The 14,131-nt window shown below is 39.3% G+C and overlaps 1 protein-coding gene across 4 annotated transcripts in view; it reads right to left on the bottom strand.

Annotated features, from left to right (window-relative positions):
- The window catches only part of LOC149207414 (metal transporter Nramp3-like), a 372,782-nt gene that overhangs the window by 300,084 nt on the left and 58,567 nt on the right, over nt 1-14,131 (bottom strand). For all 4 annotated transcript variants that reach the window (XR_016252623.1, XM_089395716.1, XM_089395714.1 and 1 more), the window contains exons 2-3: nt 6,768-6,846; nt 6,626-6,666 (exon numbers count right to left, since the gene is read on the bottom strand). Coding sequence is in view for 3 of the 4 variants with exons in the window: in XM_089395716.1 (XP_089251842.1) it covers nt 6,626-6,666; nt 6,768-6,846 (120 nt within the window). In the remaining variant the exon portion in view is untranslated. The remainder of the gene's footprint in view (nt 1-6,625; nt 6,667-6,767; nt 6,847-14,131) is intronic.

Raw genomic sequence — 14,131 nt, 5'->3', positions numbered from 1 at the left:
AAACAAAAAACAAAAAACAAAAAAACAAAATCGATTTTGGTTTTATTTTTCACTTCGATTTTGTTTTACATTATTTCATTTTGATTTTGATTTTTTTTTATTCAAATCTAAAAAATAAAAATTGTAAAAATCTAAAAATTGTAAAAATTAAAATCTTAAAATCTTAAAAAAAACATAAATATTTTAAAAACCTAACAAGTTCATTTTATGTGACTAAAATTTGTTTTAAATCAAATTAAATTTTCACATCTAAAGGTTTTAAATTTTCTATGTGGCCTCTTGCCCGTAAAAAATTTAAAAATTATTAAATCCTTTTTTTTTGGTCACATTTAGCCTTGCTTAGCATATCGAGAAATTCACCTAAGGAATAATTAAGTTGTCAATTTAAAATTTCTTCTTGGTGTCTTTTTGTGCTAAGGCTAAGATCTAAAAGAAAAACTCGTGTGGTATCAAAAAATTTCCTTAGCTAAATGTGCTTAAATTTTATTTTTTATTTTTTTATATAAGTTTAACTATAGGAAGGTGGTAAATTTCCTAAATTTGGGTCAGTAAGCATAAATCCTTCAATTCTAGGATCTAAATCAGTTAGCATTTAAATTTCGTGGTTGTTTAAAGTATTTGAATCTCTTAAAATTTAATTGCTAAGACATTGTGCATCTGTTGAATATCTTGCACCTATTAAAGCCTATCATCATTGTTTGAATTATTTAATGCACGTTACATGTTAGACATTTTGCAAATATCAAGCGAATGTTAAGAACTCTGTCATGGAACTATAATAGATTGCATACCTTTGTTTCCTAAATTGAATATTTGTGAAAATCTGTTGACATTGATATCGAATTGCAAAGTTGTTTTTGTTCTCTTTGAGTTAAATTGTATCAAAAAGATTTGAAATAAGCTGGTGTTTTAATTATAATATCTTCATGAGTTCATCTTCTAAGTCTTCATCTAATAAAGCGAACATCTCATTTGGGTAATTGAGGGCTTTAGCAACGCAAGTGTTTCCCCATTCTCGAGTCTAACTTCATCTCATCTTCCGGTGCATTTGCATATAAATTAACTTTGCATAGACAAAATTTACTTCCAAGCCTAAGCTTGGTCGATAGACAGATAGATCTCCATCCATCTTTTCTTGAGAAGCCTGTTTTAATAGTACTTAAAACGGTGACCTTGCAATCGTCAGAGCCACAGCTCTTTGCAACGTCAGAGGCACAGGGTATGTTAGAAGTTCAGGAGAGGTATCGTTAATCACACCTTAGTGTGCTTCTCCTGACCTTCTCTCTGCCAATTACTACGAAATCAGGCTCAACACAGAAAGGATTGAAGGATTCACAATCTAAGTAGGCATTTAACTAAAATCAACCAAGATTCCTGCATCTCACATTAAGTTTTAGGATCTGCATTTCATATAAGATAGTCATTCATCTAAGCAGCAGTTGCTAATCGATTACTTGATCTTAATTTCCCTAGCAAGATCGTTGACTCCGTAAGGCACTGGTATCAATCGTTTAAAATCTAATCAAATCCTAAGTCTTGCTCAATCTTAATGAAGTACTTGATCGCCTCGTTGTGTCTCCCGAACTGGTTGGTTCCCAACTAGTTCTTCTTCATTCTATTTTTCCATAGAGTCTACCCCCCTTAGCCTATTGTAGGGAGACAACTTAAACAGAGAGATTGGGGATCAGGGTGACAACCCCCGATCTAAGTGTTGTCATATTGCCTAGACATTCTATGCGACAACAAATATTATGATCCTTGGTGAAGCCACTAACCAAAGGCAAACTAGGGAAATGGTTTTCGAGCTAAGGCTTGGGATATCTCAAGATTCCACCGTCCAAATAGATTCAAATTTGGAGGACCTCTTTAGGACTCACCAGCGCAGCCCTAGACCAAGATTCATCAACTTTTGATGGTTACAATAGAATTCGTATGACACCCTAGGGCGCCTACTAGGGTTAGGGCTTAGAAGGAAAACAAAGGAGGTGAGAATGGTTTTCATTTTGTGATCACCTAGGAATAGACTAGTGCCTAGCCCATTGGGAGAAATGGAATCAAACAAATTCTATGTTTAGAGACCTTTACATCGATCAAGGAGTTCCCCAACAACTTCACATGGACCTAGAGGTAGCAACTAGGTTACTAGGAAAATTTACACTTCTTTGATGTTGCAATTGATGACTTATCAAGGTAACTATGAGCATTCATATACCCCTAGCATATTTATTCACCATACTTTGCATGAAACATATGAAAAGGCCCTCACAAAGACAAGATTAACAGATTCACATTTCAATAAGGCAATTTCACCAGCTTCATGAGTGAAAATTTCATACATTACATAAGTGAAAAGAACATGAGACGTAAACCATGAAATTACACTTACAAGTATAGCTAAAATCTTCCAATCATCAATAGATAAGAAAATCAAAGCTCCAAGATCAACAACAAGCTCTTCCAAACATCGAAATGCATCAATATCCAAATTTGTCCATCAATAAGCCTAGCGAAATTCTTAAGAAGAGATACAAGTTCAAATCCAAGTGATTATCAAATGATCATTACATCAATATATATCCTCCATAAGGGGTTCGATTTGCCTAGTAAGGCCTGAAAATGCCCCAACTAATAAAATAGTGTGCCAAAATAACATTCCTTGGTGACAAGCCCACCAAGAGAGCTCCATAATACAAAAATAAGCCTCCCAAGAGGTAAAAATAGTAGATACAATAGGTCGATGGGCCATTAAGGAGGCCTACTGGAGTCCAATGTATCCCGGGATGAATGAAGCAGCTCCAAACATAGCGATAAAGGGGTTGACCCCTTGATATCCAAGCAAACAACCTGTGGTGTCCCCAAGTGGCTATGGGGGCACAAAACGTCCTCATCGTCCTTCAAATGGATCGATCAAGCTTATATCCCACTTGTAAGAGTTGGAAGAATGATGCAAACCCTCCCATTGTCTCTCATGGCGAGACACATCCTCATCTAGGCCCCGGATCAGCTGCCAAGTGTGTGGTGCAAGTGTAGATCTAGCTGGGCAAGGTGGTCTAGGTGCATCATCATCGTCCAACAGGTAGAACACAAGCAAGGAATAAGTGGAACTAAGGGAACCCATGAAGTGGCAATTTGCTCTCTACTATGATGGAGAACCACGGCTCTCAATGCTCTCCCTACAAATGTCAGTATGACCCTTTAGAGGGCTTCGACCCCGTATAGGGAGACCAAACCTCAGATGAAGACCCACCTGCAATCTTGTATAAGATCCAATGCATTCCCTCACCTTCTTGTACAACCAAACATTAGTGCAATTGAGTTAATGAAGTGGACACTTCATAGTGGCATGCCCTTCCATAATGGGCTTCAGAACGTACAAGTGTCTCCAAGTTCAAGAAGAAGGTTAACCAAGGACCCTATTAGGTGGTTTTAGCCTCTAAGGGGGTGACATGTCCATGGTACATCCATCAAATGGCAGGTGGTATGTGAAATAATGATGGAATGGAGTGGGGCATTAGGGGAAGGCTCCAAGCCACATGCCATAGTACAAGGGTAGCTAAAATAAGGGAAGCCCACACTTGGGTATATGAATGTAGGAGGGAGCAATCGTGGTACATGAGTTAACCCGGCCATTGTTTTTCCACCCTTCTTCATATGCCTTTTTCCTTTTATATATTTTTGTTTTTGTAATTGCTCAGGGCTCCAAGGGATGAGAGCATGATATGTAAGATATAGTAGTGAATACCCCCTTAAGATGGGGCAGTTCATCACCCACCAGGGATTGGGACAATCATGGGTTCCTTAATAATCTAGGGAAACAATATGGGGGGCCCTAGGAACCAAGGTGATGGCCATAATGATAGGGGTAGAGCTCATGTTTGCCTTTTTCCCACATGCTAAATTTTTATGTCCCAACCATCTTTTGCATTTTATGGCACATTTCCTGCTAAGAGTGGCCAAATTATTCTTTTTTCTTTTCTTTTCGCTGCATCAATCTCTAGGGCATTGTTTCAGGCCTGACCCAAGATGTGGACAAGGGGAGGGGAAGGCTAACTCCTTGTGGACCCAATGGACAAATGTGGACACGGATGAGAAAAATGGTGAAAGGGGTTATAATGAATGGATGGGAGTGATGTATATGGTGTCAGAAAGTGGGACCACGCAACCAAAGTCGGGGTTCCCCATGTAGTGCCACCCCTAAAGCTATTAGTCAATAAAGGAGATCCCACGGGACTAGGATACAAGGTTAACCATCAAATTGGATAGAAGAGACAAGGGTACAAACCAAGCCCACTCTTTCCATTGAAGCCCCCCACTAATCCATGCCCAAAAGTGTCGATGATAAGTAAACAAAAATACCCAACTACACAATGAAAGCCATACCTTCGAGGTTGGAAGGCCCATCTTCAAACATACAATCATAGAAGATATGCGAGGGAGCATACGGCTAGCTCAGGGAGCGGAGATAGCGGTACATTAAGCTATCTGGTGGCTGCAAGGGGTTGTTGGTTTCCAGTTTACGGTTATCTGGGAGAAAAAATTTCTCCTATGGATACTACCCATGGGTGGTGGGTAACAGGTTAGATTAGAAGCTTTCAGCCTAAAAATAAATATTTTAATGCAAAGGAAGTTGAGTGTCTCCTATATAAATAGAGATGCACTTCCTCTCAATTTCTCATGATTGGATTGGGGGAGAAATCCCTTATAAGTCTGAAATTTTTGTGATTGTATTATCTTATAACTTGGCTATGGATGGACAAGTTGGGCAACCTTTGGAGAGGCCTTGTTGATGTGGATTTCACTCTTTTTCTAGGATGAATATTGGTGAAGCTTTGATGAATGCATGATAATCTAAGTGGACTTTCTTGGTCTTGGTTATGTTTATGGATGATAGCAATTAAGCATTAAGCAAGTGGGGTTGGTATTTTATTTTCGTATCCATTTTAACAAACCCTTCTTCCAAGTCTTTGAGGAAGGAGCAAAGGTGGGCTCCTTCCCTTATCTTGTCCTTAAAGATTTAAAAGTCTAGGGATAGTGAGTGGACTTGCCCTAGCATTGTGAACCTAAATCTACTCCAATCCCCTTCAAATGTGTTGATCCTCAACCCCATGTGCCCCAAAAATATATGGGCAAGCTAAGGCACTAATCTTCTATCCACCCATCACTTTATTTTCTTTCAAAATCCTTTAAAGTTTATACCATTTTGCTTGGGTTTACTCTTTATAATCACCTTATAATTTCTCAATTGTGTGTGTTTGGGGACCTTTTCTTTGAACTCAAAACTTAAGATTACCTTTTGAAGCCCTAAAACCCTAGCAATCCTATCTTAGGGAGAACCCCTTTGAGCTGAAGGAGACTCGGCAGAAGTGAGAAGAGGGTTGGTGAGGCAACAATGACCCCCTATTGAATTACATAGGGTCTTGCACTTGTGCTTTTGGACTTTATCTCCATAATTGTGAGATTTTGTTGTAACAAGATTGATAAACTACAAAAATAAAATACAAAAGGAATTAAGCACAATTGTGAGATTTTGTTGTAACAAGATTGATAAACTACAAAAATAAAATACAAAAGGAATTAAGCACAAATATGATGCATATTTGGACAAAATACACTAGACACCAAGGGGTAAGTCTCATCAAGGACTAAGTCCATAAAAATCTAGGGACTAACTCGTCAAAGCAGAGCTGCCATGCGAAGGTATGTAATGACCCATGCACCATCACAACACAAACGAATTCTTAATTGTCTTTTGCACATCCTTCTACATATGAAATAGACATTGGCAATAGTCCGGAATAAAGTAATTTTAACTGTTCATGCTTCCAGACCCAAAGATGGACAATGCATGAATATCAGAAAGAAGACAGATGCACAAGTAATTTTGGAAGTAAGATACAATCTGTTACACACCGTCAATATAAAAGGCCAGTCTACCAACATGCAGCAAGATCAGCTGCTTTTAAGTTCTAACAATGAGGGCTAATATGAACAAGGTAGAAGGATATCCAAGAGGAGTATTGAACAACAAATCTTGTTAACATTAAGCCATGCCCTCAAGTGGGCACTCATTCTCTTTAATTATAACATGCAATATCATCCTAAAAGCAATTAGACTGTCAGTCGTGTTCACTTTTCACAATTTTATTGTTTAAAGTAATTATCAATGCAAATTGGGTAACCAGATAACCTGGGTATCAACCAAAAATAAAGTGTTTGACATTCAAATTTCAAAATTGAAACAACTGGGATATTAAAAGATCAAATATAAATGGATTACTAACAAAACATTTCTCAGAAAAAACAATGATTAACAGCTGGAAATGTTGTTTGTAACTGAATAATTCCATTGCACTTCAAACAGCAACTTGTAAACACCTCTCACATCCATTACAATGATTTGCTTATGCTTTTCACAGATAATCAGAAACATTCTATAACAAAGGACTGCACAATGTCATCTTGTGCCCCAGTTCATAAACATATTATAGATCCAGCATATGTGAGGCAACTGTCACTGATTAGCTGCACTTTAAAAAATTGATATTCCTCAAGTTATTCCAGAATACAGTTGATTCACTCTGGAATTCAAATCATACATTTCAATTATAGAGAACAAGAAATTTACCTCATATTTATAGCGTGCACCTGCTTGAAGATCACTCTCAACTGCAAGGAAAGTACACGGAAAAGTTATTTTCAATCTCTATATGGGAATTTTTAAAACTGTTTGCTTTGAAAGTATTATAAATGTAATAATATCTACTCACAGTTTCCTGGGTCCAAATAAGCAATTGCGACCAAAAAACCAGGGCCAAGATAAGCAAACAGCTTCCTCAAGCCATGTTTCTGAAATGATGGGCAGTAAAATATTATCATGATTCTATTGATATCACCAACATTTTCCAGCTATCTATCTATCTATCTATATCCATATAAAATGTATACAGAAAATCCAAGTTCTCAAGAGTTGAAGGATCTATATAGAAAAATATATCGAAATACAGTTGCCACATAAATCTTTTTCACCCAAATTCAGATGCATAGGGTCACTTTCTATTATTTTAAAAGGAAAAGGATAAACAATAAGATCACTGTAGTGATTAAAATCCTTAAATGCCACCTAGCTTCTGGATCAGTCCAGAAATCAAATGACAGCTTCAGCAAGCTGATGTTGGGTCATGTTACCCACCATTGTGATTGGTATTTTGAAGGAATCATGAATCAAGTCAGGTGTTCAGCTTGCTTGTAGAAGATCCCCATCGTCTAGTTCTCAAACTTCTTGCTTGTGATTGGGATAAGAATGATACACATGCAAGCTGGGAATACAAATTCTTTCTTTGAAATATATTACAGCACCAAAAGTGAACTGTTCAAGACTATGGATCCAAATTATCGTCATAACGAAAGGTCACGTGAACAAACTATTGTAAAAGGTAGATTCTTAAACCATTCAAGGAGATTGATAATTCTATCAGGGGTTATAAAGGTATACATAAAGTTGATAAAGCTCCTGAAAGCACAACAGACGGTGGAAGCTTGTTAGAAATTGTACATGAGGCAGAGGATGGGAAGGAAAACATCATACCAATCTTTATGGACTTAGAAGAAGAAGCCGTGATATCAGTACCACATTTTGGGACAAGTTATCAACTTATCAGTCATCTACAGCAGAGAAGACTTGCTTTATACGGCTGTATAGTAGCCAGTACTTGAGTTTCTTTGCATGAGCTGCAAGTGCTTGATTTTCTTCATTCTGAGGTCTCTGCAAACTGTTCTTGAACAACAATCTGGCCTCCTCTTGGACACAATCAGTCCATATGTAATATTCCTACTGGAAATGTTCAGCGAATAACAGAAGCATGCACTAGACAATAGCAGAGAAATTATGGACAACACAGAAATACAACACACCACACAGATTTAGAACAACTGTTGAGCCATTTTATTAAATTATAAACTGTAAGGAGTACATATGGCAAGGAACAAGTGCACCTGGGCTTACATAAGCAAGCTGGAGCAAACCCAGGTGGAAGAGGTGTCCCTGAGAGCTAGAAGACTCCAGCCCAATATTTCTCTACATAGACCCAGAAAGCGGCAACTGCTGCTGCACTGGAAATGCTGAGAATCACCTGAAAATGCAGCTGTAGCTTCTCCCAAAAATACTCCACCAAATCCAGAAAGGGATTTGCCCAACTCACAGCCACCAACTGAACCACAAAATAGTGTGAATTACCCAGTGAGACAGGCAGTATGCACTCCTGGAATTTAGCTGTAAATCCCCTCTAAATGACACCAAAAAATCTCCCCAACTCCCGTAAATTCTTCCCCAAATTTTCCCTCTCAACTCCTGCCCCTTCTCACAGCAAGACTCTCTTGCTCCAAGCCTATGCGAATTTGCTCAGTTGGATGTCTGCACAGGCCCTAGGAACCCGAAACTCTCTCTGCAATACCCCCCCACTCTCCAGGCTGCAAACCACCACAAAAATTTAGCAGTCTGCTCTCCAGACCAGCCACAAATTTCCCGGAATTTATCTTCCCCTCCAGATGGCTCCACCAAGAAGTGTGAATTATCCTCTGCGTCTTGGAACTCGCAGAACTGGGCACAAACCACTGATCCTTGCTCCCAAAAACTCACTGAGGTGCTAAGAAACTCCCCTAGGGTGGCACTCTAGGTCCACCGAAGCAAGAGTTGAGATATCCACCCGGAAATCTCTTTGTGCTAAGCAGCACTATGTTGGCAAGGCTGGACAGCTCAAGCAAACAACTTGGTTCAGAAATGAAATTGTCAAAAGGCCCCAAATGATGCACCCCATCTCCTATTTATAATTGTTGCCTCCATTTTTCCTTGTGGGCCCCTCATTCCACTAATTCGACCTCCCTCCTTTGTTCCCTCTCCACACATTTGAATTTTCCTCCAAGGGGTGCGTATTTCCTTGAGGGTGGTCCCCACAACCCACCATACTCTAATTTTTACCCATTTCTCCTAAGTTTGGCACCAAAATTGCAACATTGTGAAACTTTATTAGCAGATTTTATTGAGAAGGGACATTACACAATAGCTTATCAAACTTGGGCAGATTTTCTCGTGCACAAATTCCACGAACAAATGGCTCCCAAGAGGAAGGAAATCCATTAAAAGTCACTATAACAAGCTCTATATCATCAATGGTATATCCAATGGCTCTAAGTTCATCTCTCATCTTGGAGACTCTCATAAGATAAGAGACAACAGAATCTGATCTAGACATCTTGACACTACGGAGTTGATGCCTCAAGGTTAGTTTCCTGTTAGTGTTGGTACTCTTGTACAATCCCACCAAAGCATCATATACTTCTTTGGTAGTCTTCAACTTAGCAACATGTGGAATCAAGTGGTCCTTTATGGAATCTATCAAGATTTTTTTTGCGTTGGCTTCATTCTTCATATACTTGGCTTTCTCCTTGGCTCCCTCTGGCTATGGAGTGACTTCCTTCACATGATTCTGAAGATCATTTTCTTCCAAGACAAGGGGTATCCTAGTCTTCCAAGATTTGAAATCAGTAGCACCATCCAACATGTCTTCTACTTTGAGACTTGGCACCATTTTGACAAGATATAAAAAATCCAACGAAGTAGTTAAGTATTATCTTTTAGACTGACTTCAACAGCTGATCTTTCAACAAAGCTCTAATACCATGTTGAAATTCTATGAAAAGTGCAACAGAATACAATTTTCTGCCAGATAATTACTTCCTAATGATTTTCAAACAATATTCTATGCCTCTACTATCATTGAATAATTATACTCAGAAAATCTCAACAGTAAATGCAGTAGAAACAGTAAAGATCATAGAAAGAAATCCATGCACAATATAGGCAATAATTTTACTTTGGGAAACCCAATCTTGGGAGAAAACCCAACAACTTTTCTTAGGAGAAATTATTCTTCAGCAAGGTTTAGAAATTAGCAGTTTGTCTAGAAATCTATGCCAATAATCCAAGTCAAAATACCAGTCAAATGTGGTCAAACATGTAATACTCCTACTAGGAATTAACAATAAATATAGAGCTAAGAACTAGGAATAGCAATGCAAAAATTAAAATTCAAACACCCACATCAGTAAACCAGCAGAAACGAACAAAACAGCTGAGCCATTTTATTAAAATTGGAGAGCAAAATAAATATAAGTGAGAACAATGGAACATAGGCTTGCTTATGCAAGCTATGCAAAACCCAGGTGGAAACTTGCTGACCCAAGTGTTGGAAATTGCCCGAACTGGTAGTACGCACTGCACAGAAGCTCTACTACTAATCTGTTGATCAAACAAGGATTTCTGCCTGAAAGCCTGCTCAGAAAATTCTGCAAAATTAACCCCAGACTCCTCTCACCAAACCCACAAAACCCAGAAATGCTTTGGGTTGGTTCCAGCTGACCCGGAAGACACCAAGAGTGTGAATTGCCCTCTTTGGTTGGTTATGCGCACTACAGGAAATGCTCTTTTGTTGTATGCCTCAAATCCCCACTGAAATGCCTCCAGAATCCCTGCAAAATCTCCTCCAAAAATACCTTTTTCCTCCAGTCCCTAACTCCTCCAAACTCCTCTTCCTCCAACCCCTGCACAGGCTTTGCCCAGTGACCTCTACGCACTGCCAGAAATAGATGAATTCGGCCATCAGATTCTCCTCAACTTCAGCCCTGCAAAGTAATGCCAAATTTTGGCCTCGAGGTAGACAAATCCTCTGCAAATCCCTGTATCCTCCAACCCAATATAGTTGCACGAATTTGTGACCCACGAACTACCTCTGCGCCCAGGAAGTACGCAGAACTAAATAACTCCTGTACTTGAAGCTCTATGGAAACCCGAAAATGGACTCCCCAACTTCCTCACAAGGGAGACACTCGAAGTTCTCTTAAATAAGGGAGGAATTTCCCCTAAAACTCTTGTGCTAAATAGCACTCCTGCTCTTGTGCTCAACAGCTCCAAGAGAGTTTGATTTTCTGAAATAAGATAGACAAAAGATGATCTGAAATACTCCCTTAAGTATTCCTACCCCTTAGCCTCCCTTGGTGGTGCCCACTCTCCACTAATTCGACCTCCTCCCTTGGTGGTTCGAATGGCCTTCTTGGTGGCCCCCACATTCCACTAACATTTCAATTTTCCCTTTTTCCTCCTTGCCTCCAAAATAAAAGTGGGGTCTTCTCCACCCACTTTTCTTAAGTTATCCAAGTCACCAAAATTCACCTCTAATGTCAAAATTGCAAAATTGGTTTATGCTTAGCAAAATTTATTTAGTTGGGGATATCACAAAACAGAAGCAAGTCAATGCTAGTCAAACCAACCAAAATAACCAAAAGTCAACTCTAGTCAAATAGTTGATTCCTACAACCAACTCGACCTGGTCAACTTCAGCCCTGCGGTCAAACCCGCACGTGCAGCTTGCGACTGATCAAATTGCGGTCAATAGTCCACATGTGCAGCCCTACTGTGGTCAACTACAGCTCGGTCAACTCTAGTCAACTCAATCAAACATAGATCAAACCAGTAGTGGTCAACTACAACTCGGTCAACTCTAGTCAACTCGATCAAACATAGATCAAACTCACAAGTCAAAATTGTCCAAAAACTCATTCAAAGCATCTTCACATGTGTGGCCAAGAGAGATAGAAATGAGGAAGATGTTCTCCAAAACCGATTTCTTCTTTGCTCAGAGTTGCTCTTCGTTGGTGTTCAAATGAGACATCACAACAACTTTTTTATACTTCACAAAGGGGGTGTGACAACCAAAGGAACATGTCCCTTCACTGGCTAGTTGACTTGACTTTTTTCTAGGCTGACTTGTCTTCTTCCTGGGCCGACTTGTAAACATGTGGGAATACCTCCCAATGCTACACAAAAATCACCACCTATCCTCTCTTTATATGAGGATTAGATCTCCTAATTTAGCCTATAAAGCCCCCAAAAACAAGTTTGATCCTTAAATGTACTTGGGTTACAAGCCAACCCATTTGCAAACAACAAAATAGGCCTAATTTTCCCACAAGTGCGAGTTGTAGCCTCATTAATTGTTGACAACATTCCTAATTTAGGCTCCAAATGCCATGCAAAAGAGTGATGAGGTGTCAAACTTTGTGTAGATGCCCGGATGATCCAAAATTTAAGGTATGGCCCTCAATTCCACCTCAATATCTCACTTTGGGTCCCAAGGGCAGTTGGGGCAACATCAAGTGGTCTCCATGGGTCTCCAATTATCGAATAAGGCCTCCTTCTCTCCAGCGTTACGACTTCCTCTAGTGCAACAAGCCCTCCCTACTCACTCAATGGGAGGCCACCCTCATCTAGGCTCTGAATCAACTCCTTCCCATCAGGTTGTGTCAAGGCTAGCCTAGGGGCATATTGGGTCCAGTGGTGTCATCATGAAGAATCCTCAAAACTAGGTCAAAGTAGACCAACGTCCTGGGTCCTAGAGGTACTCTGGGACATGTGTCATTTGCTAATGTTGTCAGGAGGCTCCAATCCAATGTTACTTGGGAGCGGGAGCGGGGAGCAGGAGCGAAAACGGGAGCGGGAGCGACCATTTTCAGAAGCTCCCGGTTTGGGAGCGAATCCGGGAGCGATTTAAAAAAAAATATATATATATATATATATATTTTAATTTTTGATACATATATGTCAACAAAAACATGTAGAATGATGAATTAGACATAAAAAACACAAAAAAACATAGATTGATCATTGAACCATATCACATCAATCATCTAGAAATTATAATCGTCATCAACCATGTCCACAAGTTAGTAAAATACATATTACAACTGCAACATATTGAGTCTTATAAATCATGATTCATCAAATTCAATCTTAAAGTTTCAACTTCAAGCTTTCAGAATTGAAAATTCAATAACATTTATCATCATTGATCACCAAAGTTGTACTTGTAAGCTAAGTTTAACCATTACAAGAAGTAATATCGAAGATATTTCTAAGTCCTAACTTCTAACTGTTAACATGATATGAAATGTTAAAAATTTATAAAATGAAACATGAATAATGAGATGAAATGAAACAACTTTAGTCTTTCACAAAGCATCATATTCATAATTCACAATCATTACCAATGAGTTATAATTGCCAAGGCCCAACTTCAAACTTCAAATTTTCATTGTCACAGTGATATAATGTTTACAAAAATATCATTATGATATGAAAGAGTCAAGAGTCAAGAGTCAAGGACTCCAAACTCAACCGTTATGAAAACTAAAGTCTAATAGAAACTAAAAAAGACAAGTAAACTGTAAATCTACATGTGGCCCTTGCCACGAGAGTCTCCAGGAGTATAAGCAGGTCGTGGTGGTCTTCTAGGAGTCTCCCGCACAGACCGACGACCAGAACTAGAACCTCCACGCGAGGGTGTAGATGGAGGTGGCGACAGCAAAGGAACAAGACTCGGACCTCGAGCACTGCTACTGGATGGTGGAGGTGGAGGTGGAGGTGGCATGGCTGCTGCAGCTGCTTCATTTTCATCCCTTACAAGTTCCTCTTCTAGTTCTTCAATATGTACAATGCCATCCTCCAAATTGTCATCCTCTGGGTGATTGTCCCAAATTTTATATGTGGGATCCTCATTAGCCCGATCACAGTAATGACTCAACAACCTCAAGTTGTAGTGCACATAAACCAAGCTTTCTGCTCGGTTTTCATTGAGTCTGTTTCTTTTCACATTATGTATATAGCTGTAGGTGCTCCAACACCTCTCTGCAGATGAAGAATTTACAACCTATGAAAGAACTTTTTTTGCCAATTTTAGCAAAAGTCTATGGCCGCCATATGTTTCCCACCATGTGAGAGATTCAAATTTATCTTTGTCGTCCATTGCATGGAAGTTACCATACAAACCAGTGCCACTGAAGTATCTGCCTATTTCAAGGCGCACAGCTGCACATTCCTCCCTGTCAAGTACCAAATTTTCTAATGCTTCCAAATATCCTTTAGTTGGCTCTTGATCTAAATGGGGTTTGGTCCTAACCCCACCCCCTGCTGCAGGTTGGCCCAACCAAGATGTAGAGTAGTATTTTGGCGTAAGGATATACGCCAAGCAATGTAGTGGAAGGTTAATCCTATTCCACCGTTCACACACACAATCATGAATCA

The sequence above is a fragment of the Pinus tabuliformis genome, chromosome 1_2 (genome assembly GCF_031772625.1).
Source record: "Pinus tabuliformis cultivar Carrire ecotype Pingquan chromosome 1_2, CPIR1, whole genome shotgun sequence".
NCBI classification, from domain to species: Eukaryota; Viridiplantae; Streptophyta; class Pinopsida; order Pinales; family Pinaceae; genus Pinus; species Pinus tabuliformis.
This window is presented reverse-complemented; position numbering and strand designations above follow the sequence as displayed.